This window comes from Canis lupus, chromosome 15, assembly GCF_003254725.2.
Source record: "Canis lupus dingo isolate Sandy chromosome 15, ASM325472v2, whole genome shotgun sequence".
Lineage (NCBI taxonomy): Eukaryota > Metazoa > Chordata > Mammalia > Carnivora > Canidae > Canis > Canis lupus.
This window is the reverse complement of record NC_064257.1, coordinates 40,249,179-40,263,548: the sequence shown is the minus strand read 5'-3', so window position 1 is coordinate 40,263,548 and position 14,370 is coordinate 40,249,179. Positions and strand designations below refer to the sequence as shown.

The 14,370-nt window shown below is 42.4% G+C and overlaps 1 protein-coding gene across 1 annotated transcript in view; it reads left to right on the top strand.

Annotated features, from left to right (window-relative positions):
- Positions 1-2,238: 2,238 nt before the first annotated feature.
- The window catches only part of SLC5A8 (solute carrier family 5 member 8), a 63,109-nt gene continuing 50,977 nt past the window's right edge, over positions 2,239-14,370 (top strand). The window contains exons 1-3 of the mRNA XM_025439267.3: positions 2,239-2,709; positions 8,028-8,093; positions 10,119-10,170. Of these exons, the coding sequence (XP_025295052.1) occupies positions 2,359-2,709; positions 8,028-8,093; positions 10,119-10,170 (469 nt within the window). The 5' untranslated portion in view covers positions 2,239-2,358. The remainder of the gene's footprint in view (positions 2,710-8,027; positions 8,094-10,118; positions 10,171-14,370) is intronic.

The following is a 14,370-nucleotide window of genomic DNA, read 5'->3' as shown; positions in this document are numbered from 1 at the left end:
GCAGAGAACACATCTGGAGAAAAAGAGGGAAAAAATTAAGCTGGCATATAGAATGGCTTTCCAGTTCCTGTTTTTGGACTCATAGCATCTATAAGATGCTCCTACATTAAGAGCCTTAATCAAAACAACTGCAATACTGTACTACCATGAAGGCCAACAAATGAGTATAAACATGCTACGAGAGCTAAAATAGTCGAGAGAGTATAGCAGGTGTACTGTAAAGCAGGTGGGATTAGGAGATCTTGTTTCCTGTTGAGTTTGAGTGCCAGGCACTGAGAACAGGAGAAAATGCTGTGTCTGTCCAAGAGAGTCATAATAAGTGCAATGATAGTAAATTTCACACAGTTGGCACATAATTCCAAGCCACATATTTGTTTAAATGATTGAACTGCTTGGCTTTAGCTTCTATTTCCTTCTTTATTTCCCTTTGAAAATGTTATACAAATAGCGCCAGCTCACAAAAAAATAAAATCTGAGATGGCTTTCTTTGCATACTGGCTTGGGTTAAATGCATTCTGTGGATTGTTTACCAAGGATCAGCTGGTAAATCATAAAGATGTATGACAATGAACAAGGAGGGCCTGAAGTAGAACTATGCCAGGTACTTTTGACTGGAGGGTCTATTTTACAGGAAAAACCCGGGAGTCACATTGCTTTACAAGAGTGACTCAGGTATTGTTAGTAATATTTCAAGGCAAGCCACCTAAAATATCACTGGAAATGATCTTGTTTTCCATATCTTAGCATCTTCATTTAAGTGTACATATTTATGTCTGCATTTTAACATCTATCTACATTTGAACTCTACAAAATATAGCATTGTGATTCGAAGAACAAATTCTGCTATCAGACCTGGAATAAAAATCTTAATTGTCACCATTTCCTTGGGCACATGTCTTTTTTGTTTGTTTGTTTGTTTTTGTTGTTGTTTTTTAAGATTTTATTTATTTATTCATGAAAGACACACAGAGAGAGGCAGAGACACAGGCAGAGAGAGAAGCAGGCCCTGTGCAGGGATCCCAATGCGGGACTCGATCCAGGGACTCCAGGATCATGCCCTGAACCAAAGGCAGATGCTTAACCACTGAGCCACCCGGGTGTCCCGGGCACATGTTTTCATCTTGCTAAGCCAGTTCCTTCATTTGAAAAATGGAGATGATTCCTACCTCAAGGGTAATTGTAAGAATTACACTAGTTAATTGCACAAGATGCTAAGCATGTTCTATGTCACATAAAAAGGCTCCTTAAATAGGTATTATACTATTATAATTATACTATTATACTATCTCTATTAATAATATAGAAATTATGTTTAGAAGAGACTGTTCAGGATCAGAAATGTTTACTGAACGAAAAGACAGCCACCAATAGGTCAGATTTCTTCCTCTCCTTTGTGTTCTCTTACCTGCCTAAGAACTGGGACCCTCAACTCAGCGCACACTGTCACCAGAATCGCCCATTCATTTATCAAATAAAGCGGTCTAGAAACTAGGTGTATCTTCTGGTAAGAACCCGGACTGTTGAACTGTAAAGCTAAAAGTACAGGCGTGACAATCCTTGGACCCACGCCGCCTTATTTAAACGGTGCGTCCACTCAGGTGCCACTGGAGGCCCAGCGCTCCCTGCGGATCCGACGCCCGACGCAACCGGAGGCTCCAGTCCCCGTAGGTGTCCGCGGCGCTCGGCCTCCCGGCAGCCTAGCCCGAGCCGCACCTGCCCCGCCGAAGTCCCGGACGGAGGAGCTCGGCTGCTGCGGGGGGGCGCAGAGGCCGCTGGCGGCGCCTTCCCGCGTCCTTACCTCCGCGGGGCCGGTCCGGGTCGGACACCTGCCGGCCGCCTCCGATCCCCGCCGCCCCGCCCGCCGCCCCGGGAATAAGAAGGGAGCGCGGGGCCGGTCGGGGTCCGACACCTGCCGGCCGCCTCCGATCCCCGCCGCCCCGCCCGCCGCGCCGGGAATAAGAAGGGAGCGCGGGGCCGGTCCGGGTCCGACACCTGCCGGCCGCCTCCGATCCCCGCCGCCCCGCCCGCCGCCCCGGGAATAAGAGGGGAGCGCGGGGCCGGTCGGGGTCCGACACCTGCCGGCCGCCTCCGATCCCCGCCGCCCCGCCCGCCGCGCCGGGAGTAAGAAGGGAGCGCGGGGCCGGTCGGGGTCCGACACCTGCCGGCCGCCTCCGATCCCCGCCGCCCCGCCCGCCGCGCCGGGAGTAAGAAGGGAGCGCGGGGCCGGTCGGGGTCCGACACCTGCCGGCCGCCTCCGATCCCCGCCGCCCCGCCCGCCGCGCCGGGAGTAAGAAGGGAGCGCGGGGCCGGTCGGGCCGCTGGCCGCGGGGCCCGGGCTGTGAGCGCGGCAGGGCGAGCATGGGCGCGGCGCGGGGCATCGGCAGCTTCGCCGTGTGGGACTACGTGGTGTTCGCCGCGATGCTGCTCATCTCGGCCGCCATCGGCATCTACTACGCCTTCGCGGGGGGCGGCCAGCAGACGTCCAAGGACTTCCTGATGGGCGGCCGCAGGATGACCGCCGTGCCCGTGGCGTTGTCCCTCACCGCCAGCTTCATGTCGGCCGTCACCGTCCTGGGCACCCCCTCCGAGGTCTACCGTTTTGGGGCCATCTTCAGCATCTTCGCCATCACCTACTTCTTTGTGGTGGCCATCAGCGCCGAGGTCTTCCTCCCGGTGTTCTACAAGCTGGGGATCACCAGCACCTATGAGGTAGGGGGACGGTGGGCTGGGGACGAAGTGGACGGTCGGGAAGGGCTTTTCAGGATCGTGGGGGGATTTTCCGGGGAGGGGGGACCCACTACCGTAGCGGAATCTCTCCGCGTCCAGGTCCTCACCTCCGCTGCCCTCCCCTTTAGGTAGAGCCCGGTAGAGGCGACAGGATCTTGGAGGTGAGCTCAGCGAAGCAGGGCGGCTTCCGAAGTAAAGGGACTGATTCCGACTAGTGCTCCCTAAGGCCATTCCTTGTCTGCTTTAACATCTTTGATTCAGAGTCAAGGGGAAAGATTGTAGAACTTTTTATTTGGGGGAGAGCAAGTTGTTCAAGTCTTAGTCCCTCCTGGTCAAAAGGGACCCCCTTGTCCCAGGCCCACAGGCACCATTGTCCTTCGTTCCCAGGACCCGGAATAGAATTTGCCGCCCCTCCCTTGGTGCCCTAAACCATCTCAGTACCTGGTGTGTGCGGCCAGATTCTACCACTCACTAGCTGGGTACACCTGGGTGACCCATTGTGCCCACTTTTTCATCCCAGAATGAAAATAATACCAATGACCCTACCCAGTCCTTGGGAGGATTAAATGAGGGGACTCAAGTGCAGCACTCACAGGAGTGTCTCCAGCCCAGCGAGTGAGGGATAAACGCTTGCTGGCTGAAAGTTTTTGTGGCGGTAGTGGCAGAGGTGGTCACCTTGGAGTCCCCCAGAGGATTTGGCCACAGGGCTCTTAGCCTCACCTTCTCCAAATGTGGAAAGATGATGAAGGAAAACCATGTCTCCTGTGGTTATAGTCTTTCTTCAGTTTTTGGAAGGAAAGGGCTTTGCAAAGATGGAGATGTTGGGTTTAGTTTAAAAAGCTATCAAATGGCACCTGGGTGGCTGGTAGTTAAGTGCCTCCCTTCAGCTCAGGGTGTGACCCCAGGGTCCTGGAATCAAGTCCCGTATCAGGGTCTCCACAGGGAGCTTGCCTCTCCCTCTCCCTCTCCCTGTGTCTCTCATGAATAAATAAATAAAATCTTAAAAAAGAAGAGCTGTGGAATGGGAGTGTGGGATGGGGGATAATAAAATCTCAGGGCAGTAGGGGGCCTGTTTAGTGCCCTCCGTGGTCTCCTTTACCGAGGTACTAGCCCATGAACAGCATGGACAAACCTGGTGTAGTTTCCTCTCTCACAGGTCATTATCCAGAGGATGCTGATGCTACTTCTTAGCAGTCACCTCAGTCTTTGAGTTTAGGTTACTGTCTCCTCTAAGTCACGGGAAGGTGATTTCCTAATGAGGCTGGCTCAACTGGTGCTGGCCATGGGGCCTCAATGGCACAAATGTTGGTGACAAAGTGCTTGGGCTATAGTGACGCCATCCAGGGCAAGGCACCCGTGGGGCAGCAGTGCCTTCCCTTCACTCTGCCCATTGTGTTTGGGAAAGTTTAGTCATCATCCCGGAGGTGAGCAGGATGGAATTTCTCTGTTTTACTCATAGGTGGCAAATTGGCTGTTCCAGGCCAATCTCTGTTCTCTTTTTTTTTGACCCTTGCCGTGTTTTGAAAGAAAATTAATTTAACATTTATGATGTTGCAAGGTCAAATAGAATTCCAGATTCTAGCATCTTTTGAAAATTTAGAAGCCTGGTGACACTGGGCTCACATTCCCTGTGTGCAGAAACTCCAGTTTTAAGGCCATGACTCTCACTCCCTGCTAATTTCTACATTGAGGCCTCATCATTGTCAGTGCCTAGTTACTTTTTTTTTTTTTGGCCTTATGATAGAGAAACCTCTGTCTTCTTCATTTTGTCTTCCTCAAAAATGCAAAAGGGGAAAGGGAGAGGGGTGAAGGGGATACTTGGTTTGGAGGGAGATGTGAGAGGACTTATTTCTTAGTGGATATGAGGGATAGTCCAGTATTTTAATATACGAACATCTGGCCGATTCACTTGTGTGTGTTTCCTGATGAGCCCTTACCTTAGGCAGTTTGAGTCTGTGAGCTCTGCTCTGTAGTTAACTAACTCCAGGACTCAGAAAGAGCTCAAGAACCTGGCAAGAGGACTTCAGTCCCCAGAGGTGAATGCTCCTCTCATAAGCACTGACCTATGCCTCTTCGGAGCAGCGACATTAACTAAACCAGAAACAGAGTTCCCACATTTCTCCCGTGGTGGAGGCTGTTAGCAGGATTCCATCTAAAATGTCGCAAAAAGTTAATGTTTACTGAATGCTTAATACACATGTGGCACTGGGCAGCATGTTCTACACACGGTCATCATCCAACTCAGTACTCAAAAATGATCCTGAGGAGGGGGGGTTCCTCGGAGAGCCCCGTTCTGCAGATACAGTTAAGCTACAGAAGAGGATGAGGCCAAGTAGCCTGGAGGCCGTGCAGTGGTGTCTACTGGCTACTTCTAAGGCTTTGGTAAGTCTGTTTATGCCCCCCAGGCAGGGCTTATACATGCAGGGAGAACAGGAGAAGCAGAATAGAACACCTAGAGTCATGTTCATGCTGGCGGGTGCCCTGCAGCAGGTGTCAGCAAGGTTTGAGCACGTGCTTTGTCCCTGACAGTTGGCCACTGCAGACGCTTTCTTGTGCATATTTTTTGTTTGTTTTATGCTGAGAGTGGAACCATTTACACAGAATAACAAGTCCAGCATTGAGTGATACCCTGGCATTCTTGCTCAACTCCGAAATCTCTTTGTAAGAAACTTAAGAAATCTTATGTTTCTTTAGCTAGAATTGGCTGTTCAGAGCACATTTGTCATCTATTTATCCCTGTCTTCAAAGTTTAGGCCTGAGAGATGTTTATCCACTAGCAGACCTACAGACTAGTAGTATGATGCAGGAATCCAGTTTCATTCCCTGCTTCTGCAGGATCTTTCTGGATCCATGAAATCTGTTTGTTGGAACTGAGCTTTCCAGAATATATGTGTATGTGTATGTATACATGTGTGCACATATATATGTATATATATGGATTATATTTATGTGTATATATTATTCATATGTAGTTATGTTAATATATATGTATGCTTATAATTGTGAATTAAGTATACCTGTGGATTTGGATACCAACTTCTTTTTTTAAAAAAAAAGATTTTATTTATTCATGAGAGACTCAGAGAAAGAGGCAGAGACACAGGCAGAGGGAGAGGCAGGCTCCTAACAGGAGCCTGGTGTGGGACTTGATCCCAGGTCCTGGGATTATGCCCTGAGCCTAATGGAGATGCTCAATCACTGGACCACCCAGGCGTCCCTGGATACCAACTTCTTAATATCTTAGTTTTGAATAATAGTTTATGATATTTCTCCATCCATTTATATCATTTGAGAGCCTCCAAACCCCTGCAAAGTAAGAGGGAAAAGAATTAATACTGTGATCCTCATTTTTAAGAGGAGGAGCTTGAGATCTTCAGTGACTACCCCGAGCTTGTGCCGTCTATGAGGGGGACTGGGTGGAGGGCTGGAACTCCTCCTAAACATGACACTGTGGTGTATAATTTTTTTCCCTGTCAATTGTTTTGGAAGGTCCCACTGTGTGTCAGTGCCACCTACTCACTCAAAGCCATGGTCAGTGTGCTAACTTATTTATTTAGAATAATATAGTTGTTCCCTGCCCAGGTTTGGGCATTGAACGGCTCTAGACTTGAATTGTGGTTCTGAGAGCTGTTAGGTTGCAATTTTGGTGTTCTCTCTGATCTCCGGTGCCCTCCCTGCTAAGAGGTATAATGGCCTCGGGGTTGTTGGGAGAACGTCCAGTGTACACAACGAGTACTCTATAGCCCTCACCTGTGATTCGAGAGCAAAAACATCTGGTGTCATTTCCCCTGATTATTACTTATGTCAGTTTTTCCTTCCTTTCCCCCCATGGTATATGAAAAGACTGTTTTCAGCTTTAAAATTCTAAGGGAGTAATAATATTCATGTTAAAGAAAATTTGAGATCCTAGCTTCCTTTTAACTCTAAAATTCTATGATTCTAGCTCTATAATATATTATGATATATAATGTAAGAGATGAGCAGACTATATTTTAAGATATAGCAGATGTCAAGGAGAATAGGAAAAATTAGCAGGGTTGTTGGCTTTGAACAGAAACTGACAGGCTGATTTAAGTAAAAAAAATAATAATTTATTTGGGAGGATATTGGGATAGCCCATAGAACAGAGTGAAAAACTGAACAAATAGTCTGTGAAAAGGACAGAAGCCAGAGAAGCCTCTTGAGGCCGCTGTCAGGATCAGTCTACTTCTGCTCCAATCATTTGTTCTTTATATTTTACCTCCAAGATCCAAATACCCATTGGAAAGAGGAGCCAATTGGCTGAGTGTGGGTCAGGTGACCCTCCCTGGGTCAGAAGAGGCAGGGCACCTCAATGGACAAGTCCATCACAATTGCCTGCTGTGGGAAATGGCTGATTCCCAAGTGAATCAGGGAGGTGTCTGAAGTCGATACCAAGAAAAAAAGAAGAACAGTGCTTTGCTCATTCTAAAAATGCAGAATATAATCCATTTATTTGATATTCTGGGAAAGCCAAAACTAGGGATGGAGAACAGATCAGTGATTGCCAAGGTTTGGGGGCTGGAGGGAAGTATGATCATAAAGAAACAACATACCAGAGTTCTCTGAGGGCAAGAGAACTGTCCAGTTCTCTGAGGGCAAGAGAACTGTCCTGTGTGTGTTAAACCCAGTGAACCATAATTTAAAGCAAGAGTAAATTTTGCTGTATGTAAAGAAAAATAGCAGGACATGACATAGGAATATGGAAGACAAATCCCTTATGAAGTTGCTTAAAATTTCTCTTCTAAAAATTTAAATTCAATGTAGTTAACATATAGTGAGTATATTATTAGTTTCGGGGGTAGAAGTTAATGATTCATCAGTCTTATCTAACACTCAGTGCTCTTCACGTCACGTGTCCTCCTTAATGACCGTCACCCCCTTACTCCATCCTCCCACCCTTCTTCCCCTCCGGCGACCCTCAATTTGTTTCCTATAGTTTAGAGTCTCATATGGTTTGCTTCCCTTTCTGTTTTTATCTTATTTTATTTTTTCCTCCCTTGACCTGTGTTCATCTGTTTTGTTTCTTAAATCCCACATACGATTGAAATCATATGGTATTCGTCTTTCTCTGAAATCTGACAGATTTCACTTAGCATAATACCCTCTAGTTTCATCCACATCTTGCAAATGGCAAGATTTTATTCTTTCTGATGGCTGAAGTTGCTTTGCATCTCTAACCCTTTTCCTTCTTACGCAGCCAATTTTTTTTTAGAGTAAGTAAAGTTTTCACGTATTAACCATTTTTTTCCTTTTTTTTTTTTTTTTTTTTTTGGAAACAGTATTTAGAGCTTCGATTTAACAAATGTGTTCGTCTCTGTGGAACAGTCCTCTTCATTGTTCAAACAGTAAGTTACTCTCCACGAGCTTGCTTTACCTTTTGTTGTCTAAAATGTCGTCAACCAAGGCATCCAGGCTAAGCTTACACATGAAGGATAAAAAAAGAGGTGTTAAAAATAGGAGGAAACCAAAAAAGGGAAAACACTCATCGTTACACTGTGTCAACCCTTGAGATCATGAAAGAGTGTTTCAGCAAATGCCCCACTTCCTGGAAAAAATGATGGTTTAAGGGAATGCTAAATATTACATTAATCAAACAATAGTGATGTTGCTTCAGGAGCATGTGCCTTTTCCTATCCCACCTCCTCCTCCTCTTCTTCCCACCAAAGTGACTGAGGTGTTGTCACGGCCAAGATGACAACGATGTTTCAAAGAGCTGAGGTAGCTGATAGTAGGAATCGTAACAAAGAGAAAGCAACTAGTACAGTTTCATAGTATTTTTGCAGCATGTTTAGTAACAGGTTTGAAAAATAATAACTGACATGGGAAGACAATAGGATATAATTTCATTTGCTCAAGAGCATACTTAAAAAAAAAATCAGTACTCTTTAAAAAAAGGAAACTTAAGCCCTGATTGAAGGAGTTACTGAGTGTAAGACAACAGAATCCTGCACTCTGAGGTTTTTAAAGTTTGAAAGTTTTTAAATGACGCAATCCAGTAGTACAAGGATATGTAAGTATAGATTTACTGGTTGACAAGAATGGAAAGCAAAGATTTGCCAAGCAATCAGTGACAGAGAACACTTTCTGCTTCTCATCCGGGTTGCCAGAGGCTTGTCATGATTGTTGTGTCATTCATATTGATCTTCCTCTTGGCAGCTGCGGGCTTTAGAGATGGGTTTGATAATGCAGGTCCAGGAAGGAGTTCTTGTTTGTTCTCGTCCCTATTTGTAATTCACTTCCCCAAACACAAGCTACCTAAGCATTTGTAAATGATTTAACTTGACTCTATTTTATATTTCTGTAAATTGCATAACTTATATTGGTCCTTAACGCTTCTGGCGTAAAAGCAAGGAACTCTTTGGGTCTGGTAGAGGTTCTGACACAGAACTGAGGGTGGTAGTTTGCATTTACCGACTGTTCAGACCCTCTTTGGATCATTTTTTAAAAGAAATTCCTACAATGAAAAGTGGGGAACAACTGTCAGGAAGATGTTCTGTGGTCACGTTTCCAAATCTTCAACTTGGTCGGGATAAGGACTGTGGAATGCTAGTTCATTCTTGCAAAAAAGAGGAAAGCTTTAGCATCTCCTATTTGAAGGACTTACTTCCATTGATATTCCATGTAATATAACCATACATCCAAGTATTATATAATATGGCTTTTTTCATAATATGTTTTCATAGAATAAACATAGAACCATAGGACAATAATATGTTTTTATAGAGTAAATCACATAGAATATATATGATATATTTGCAAGATCAAATGCAATAGAAATTATGTTCTGAGAAAAAAGACCATATTTATCATACTTCTGTATCCCTGATTGATAAATATTTGCTAGATGTATGAGTGAAAAATAATATATAATATAGAAAAGATGGAATACAGTTTTTGTTGGCTTTCGGGATTTTTTTAGTGCAAATGTATACTTTTGTTTAATTAATGAGCATGCAAACTTTTTAATATTGGTTTCCAAAATGTTCACTATTTTTCCAATTAGTTACATAGTGATTAATAATAGTTTGAAAGCATATGAATGAGGGACCATCTCCTTTTAAATTTGTATTCTTTCTTTCTAATTGTTTGCATTGAGGAGAATTGATATTAAGCTTAAGGTGATGGATCAGTGACTATCTGCTCTAAGCACCACGTGAAAAGTCCATCATTTTAACAAAGTTGGTGATATGAGATTTTCGTGACCTATGACCACATCACAAACAGAAAAGGAGTATAACATTTTTAAGTCACAAACAAATTTTATTAAGTATACTGAAACTACTGTTTTAATTCATTATTGAGTTTATAAAAAAAATTGGTGTTTTTTTTTTATAATTCATACAGTTTATTTGGTTTCTTTTTTTCCGTAGATTCTGTATACTGGAATCGTTATTTATGCCCCTGCCCTGGCTTTGAATCAAGGTACACTTTAGAATTACCCATTATGTCACTCACATTTTGGGGGTCATTTTTAATAGAACTTATTCTCACTTTGGGGAGATGGGGAGATGGAGGAATGTTTCCAGTAACCTGCATCAGCTTGAGGGGAGGAGCAAGATGAGTTTATTGTTTACTGTAGCAGCTTCTTTGGGTTCCTGGACTGATAGCTCCAAAAGACCTATGATTAATAGAAGGGCAGGCCTCCATTCCTTCAGGATGAATACCCACTATGGTCTAAGTCATGAATGGCTGCAGTTTCTTCCTTGGTGGCTATAATCTGGAGCTGCAATCAAAAGGCTTCTGTGTTACTCAGCTCCATCATAAAATCTGGCAGGGAGAGAGCTTTTCTTATTCTCATTTCTCATGTGGTCCAAAATGCAAGGGAAGGAGATCTATGCGATTTGAAATATCAGATCACTCTTAGTGACAAAAAATGAAAGATGGCGATGGTGTCCTTTTAAACAAATGGATGAAGACGGTCCTAACCAACATACTACTTACTCTACTCTGGATTTGGGCAGATCAAAGCCATGCCACTGGAATAGTTCACTGAGGCAAAGGTGCCTGTTAGTCATATCCTTAAAAGGCTTTGGGAGCACCCCATATCCTTTGTATTCTTATCAATCTGATGTGAGTTTATCTCTAAAACTTCCTTATAAAATGGACAAGTGGACTCTGATGGGAAAAATGTGATGCAGTTCCTGGAGTTAATATAAAATGGAAAAGCCCCACTAAATCCACACTCTTTCTTGCTTTCCTGTTAGGTAGACAGTAATTATTACCTGAGTTTATAAAGTACAACAGTATCATTACAAAGGACAATTCCATTATATAACATGCTCTTGAATTCTGAATGTCAGGCATGTTCCATGTCAATATTACCAACATCATGAAGGGATCATTTCATGTATAAAGAACTGAGCCATAAACTTCATAAGTTACCTATTGGCTATAAGTGTAATTAAAGATGTGACTTTAGGGTTTTAAAGTACAGTTCTGGCATCTATGAAGAAATCAAGGACTCTGTTCTTATCAATTTATTGAGCCATTCCCTAGGAATTAGGACCCAAGAGACTGCATTATTACCACTTGAATATCAGTTGTATATTTTACTGTGACCGAGGAAGTATGCACGAGCATAAATGTAGTACTTGGTGTGCAAAAGATGCTCCATAGAAAGTTGTTTAATGTTCTCTTGGTCCAATCACTTCTTTTTAACCTTTTTTTAAAAAAAATATAGAAAACTTCAAACATACACTGGAAAAAAAGAGAATGGTATGCTGAACTCTAACGTACCTTTAAGTCTACACTAAAAATGATCAACTCTTGGTTCAATTCACTGTTTCCCTCACTAGATTGTTTTGCTGTAAATCTGAAGCATTTCATCGTTTCATCTGAATTCAAAATCTTTTAAAAATAAGGAGATGCTAACTTTTTCCACTGAGGTATAACTGACACGTAACACTGTATTATATTATAATGATCCAAGATTTGTATATATTGCAAAATGACTACCACAATATCTAGTCAACATCAATCTTCATACATAGTTAGAAAACTTCTTTTTCTTGTGATGAGAGCTTTTAATATTTACCCACTTGGCAGCTTTCAAACACGCAATACAGAATTATTAATTATAGTCACTGTGCTGTCCATTACATCTCCATGACTTATGTATTTTATAACTGAAAGTTTGTACTAGGATGTGTTTTGTAAGCACAATTATACCATATTCATATCTAAAATGCTAACATTATTTTTAAAAATATCAAAATGAAGTCGGTGTTCAGATTTCCCTGATTTTTTTCAGTGTTTATTAGTTTCAGGATTCAAGCAAATTTATGTAATTGCAATTAGTTGATTTGTCTCTTAAGTTTCTCTTTCTTGCTTTTTTAAAAAAAGATTTTATTTATTTATTTGACAGAAAGAGAAAGCACAAGCGGGGAGGAGCAGATAGAAAGGGAGAAGGATGATGCAGGGCTCCATCACAGGACCCCTGGCTCATGGCTTGAGCTGAAGGCAAATACTTAACCGACTGAGACATCCAAACACCCCTCTTTCTTGCTTTAAATTTTTTTTAAGTAGGCTCCACATCTAGTGTGATGCCCAATGCAGGGCTTGAACTTAACAACCCTGAGATCAAGACCTGAGCTGAGAGTGCTTAATTGACTGAGCCATCCAGGGACCCCTCTTGTTTTTTAAAATTAAAAACCATTTTTTGTTGAGATTCAGTTTATACATAACAAAATACACAGAAATTAAGTGTACAGTCAGACGAGCTTTAACAATTGTATACAGTTGTGTGATCACCACCCAATTCAAAATACAAACATTTTCAACTTCTAATCTCAGAAGACTTTTTTGTGCCTCCTTATAATAAATCCCCCCTGCCAACCCAGCTGCCACTTTCTGATTTTTATCACCCTAAATTGGTTTTCCTTGTCCTTTAGAGTTTGTGTAAATGGAATAATATAGTGCCTTTTTTTTTTTTTTTTTGGTAACTGGTTTCTTTTGCTCAACAAAATGTTTCTGAGATTCATTTGTTGCTATAAGTTGGTTCAGTTTAACATATTAGTTTCTTGATGCCTGGATAGAAGACTTAAAAAAGTAGATCCTAGCCAGCAATAGTTGTTTTAACCAATATTTTTCTTTTAGATATCATGGTAAAGCTCAGACCACCTCAATGACAAAAAATTTGGTCTTACTAAGGAATCTGCTTGATTGATAAACACTTTAGACCACACAATTAGCATTAGGTTACATACATCTTACAACAAATATTACCTCCTCTTGTTAAAATAAGCCAATGTGGAACTAGGAACGAAAAATGAGCTGTGCTTAAGTTCCTAAATATCACAGCATCACACTCATAGAAATCTTATCTTCCCCTTAAATAGTTCTCGTCCTATCAGATTTTTAAAATGTTAATAAAATAAAAACATCCCTGAAAATATATTACCAGAGAAAAGAGATTGAATACAACTACAAATAATTTGGGGGGGCAGCACTTAGTCTACTTCTTCCACACGTGATTTGTTGTCATCCCCTTTGAGAGATGACATCCCTTCTGTCATGGCAACATCACCATCATCAGCAGTGGGGTCGCCTTCATGGATAACAAGACCAGGTTTGGTCATCCTGTAGATCCTGGTAGCCTGTGTTTGGAGATCTGCTTTTGACACATTTTTATTTCTATTTCTACCTTGAACCCATGTAGTTAAACATACACCTGTTATGACCCAGAACAGGGCAGATGCGTGTATGAAATATAAGAGACACTGGGTTGTACCATTTTACGTGTCCACTGCACAATGTGTGCACATCCAAGTTACTCCAGGTGTGCTTTTGCCCTGGCTTTGAGTCAAGGTACATCTTAAATTTACGGATTATGTCACACATTCAGGACTAATTTATTATATAGGGAAACAATAGACTTTTGTATATTAATCTTGTATCCTGCAACCTTGCTATAATCACTTACTAGTTCCAGGGTTTTGTTTCATTGTTTTTTTTTTTTTTTTTTACATCAATGATCATGTCATCTGTGAACAGAGAGAGTTTTATTTCTTCTTTCCCAGTCTATATACCTTTTGTTTCCTTTCTTGCCTTACTGCATTAGTAAGGACTTCTAGCACAATGTTAAGAAGGAGCAGTGAGAGGGGACATCCTTTTCTTGTACCTGATCTTAGTTGGAAAGGTTGGAGTCTCTCAGTATTAAGCAGGATGTTAGCTGTAGGATTTTTTAAAAAGTATTTTATTTATTTATTTATTTGAGAGAGAGAGTGAGTGAGCAGGGGCCATGGAGGGACAGAAGAAGAGGGAGCAGCTGACTCCCCACTGAGCAGGGAGCCCACCCTGGGACTCAATCCCAGCACCCCAGGAGCATGACCTGAGCCAAAGGCAGATGGTTAACCAACTGAACCACCCAGGTGCCCTTGCTGTAAGATTTTTGTAGACAGTCTTTATCAAGTTGAGAGACTTTTCCTTTATTCCTAGTTTTACCGAGAGATTTTATCATGGACATTGCATTTTGTGCAATGCTTTCTCTCCATCTTTTGATATGATCATGTGATATTTCTTTTTCAGTGTGTTGATATAATAGATTCCATTAATTGATTTTTAAATACTTGACTAGCCTTGCATACCTGGGATAAATCCCTCTTGGTCATGGTGTATAATTCT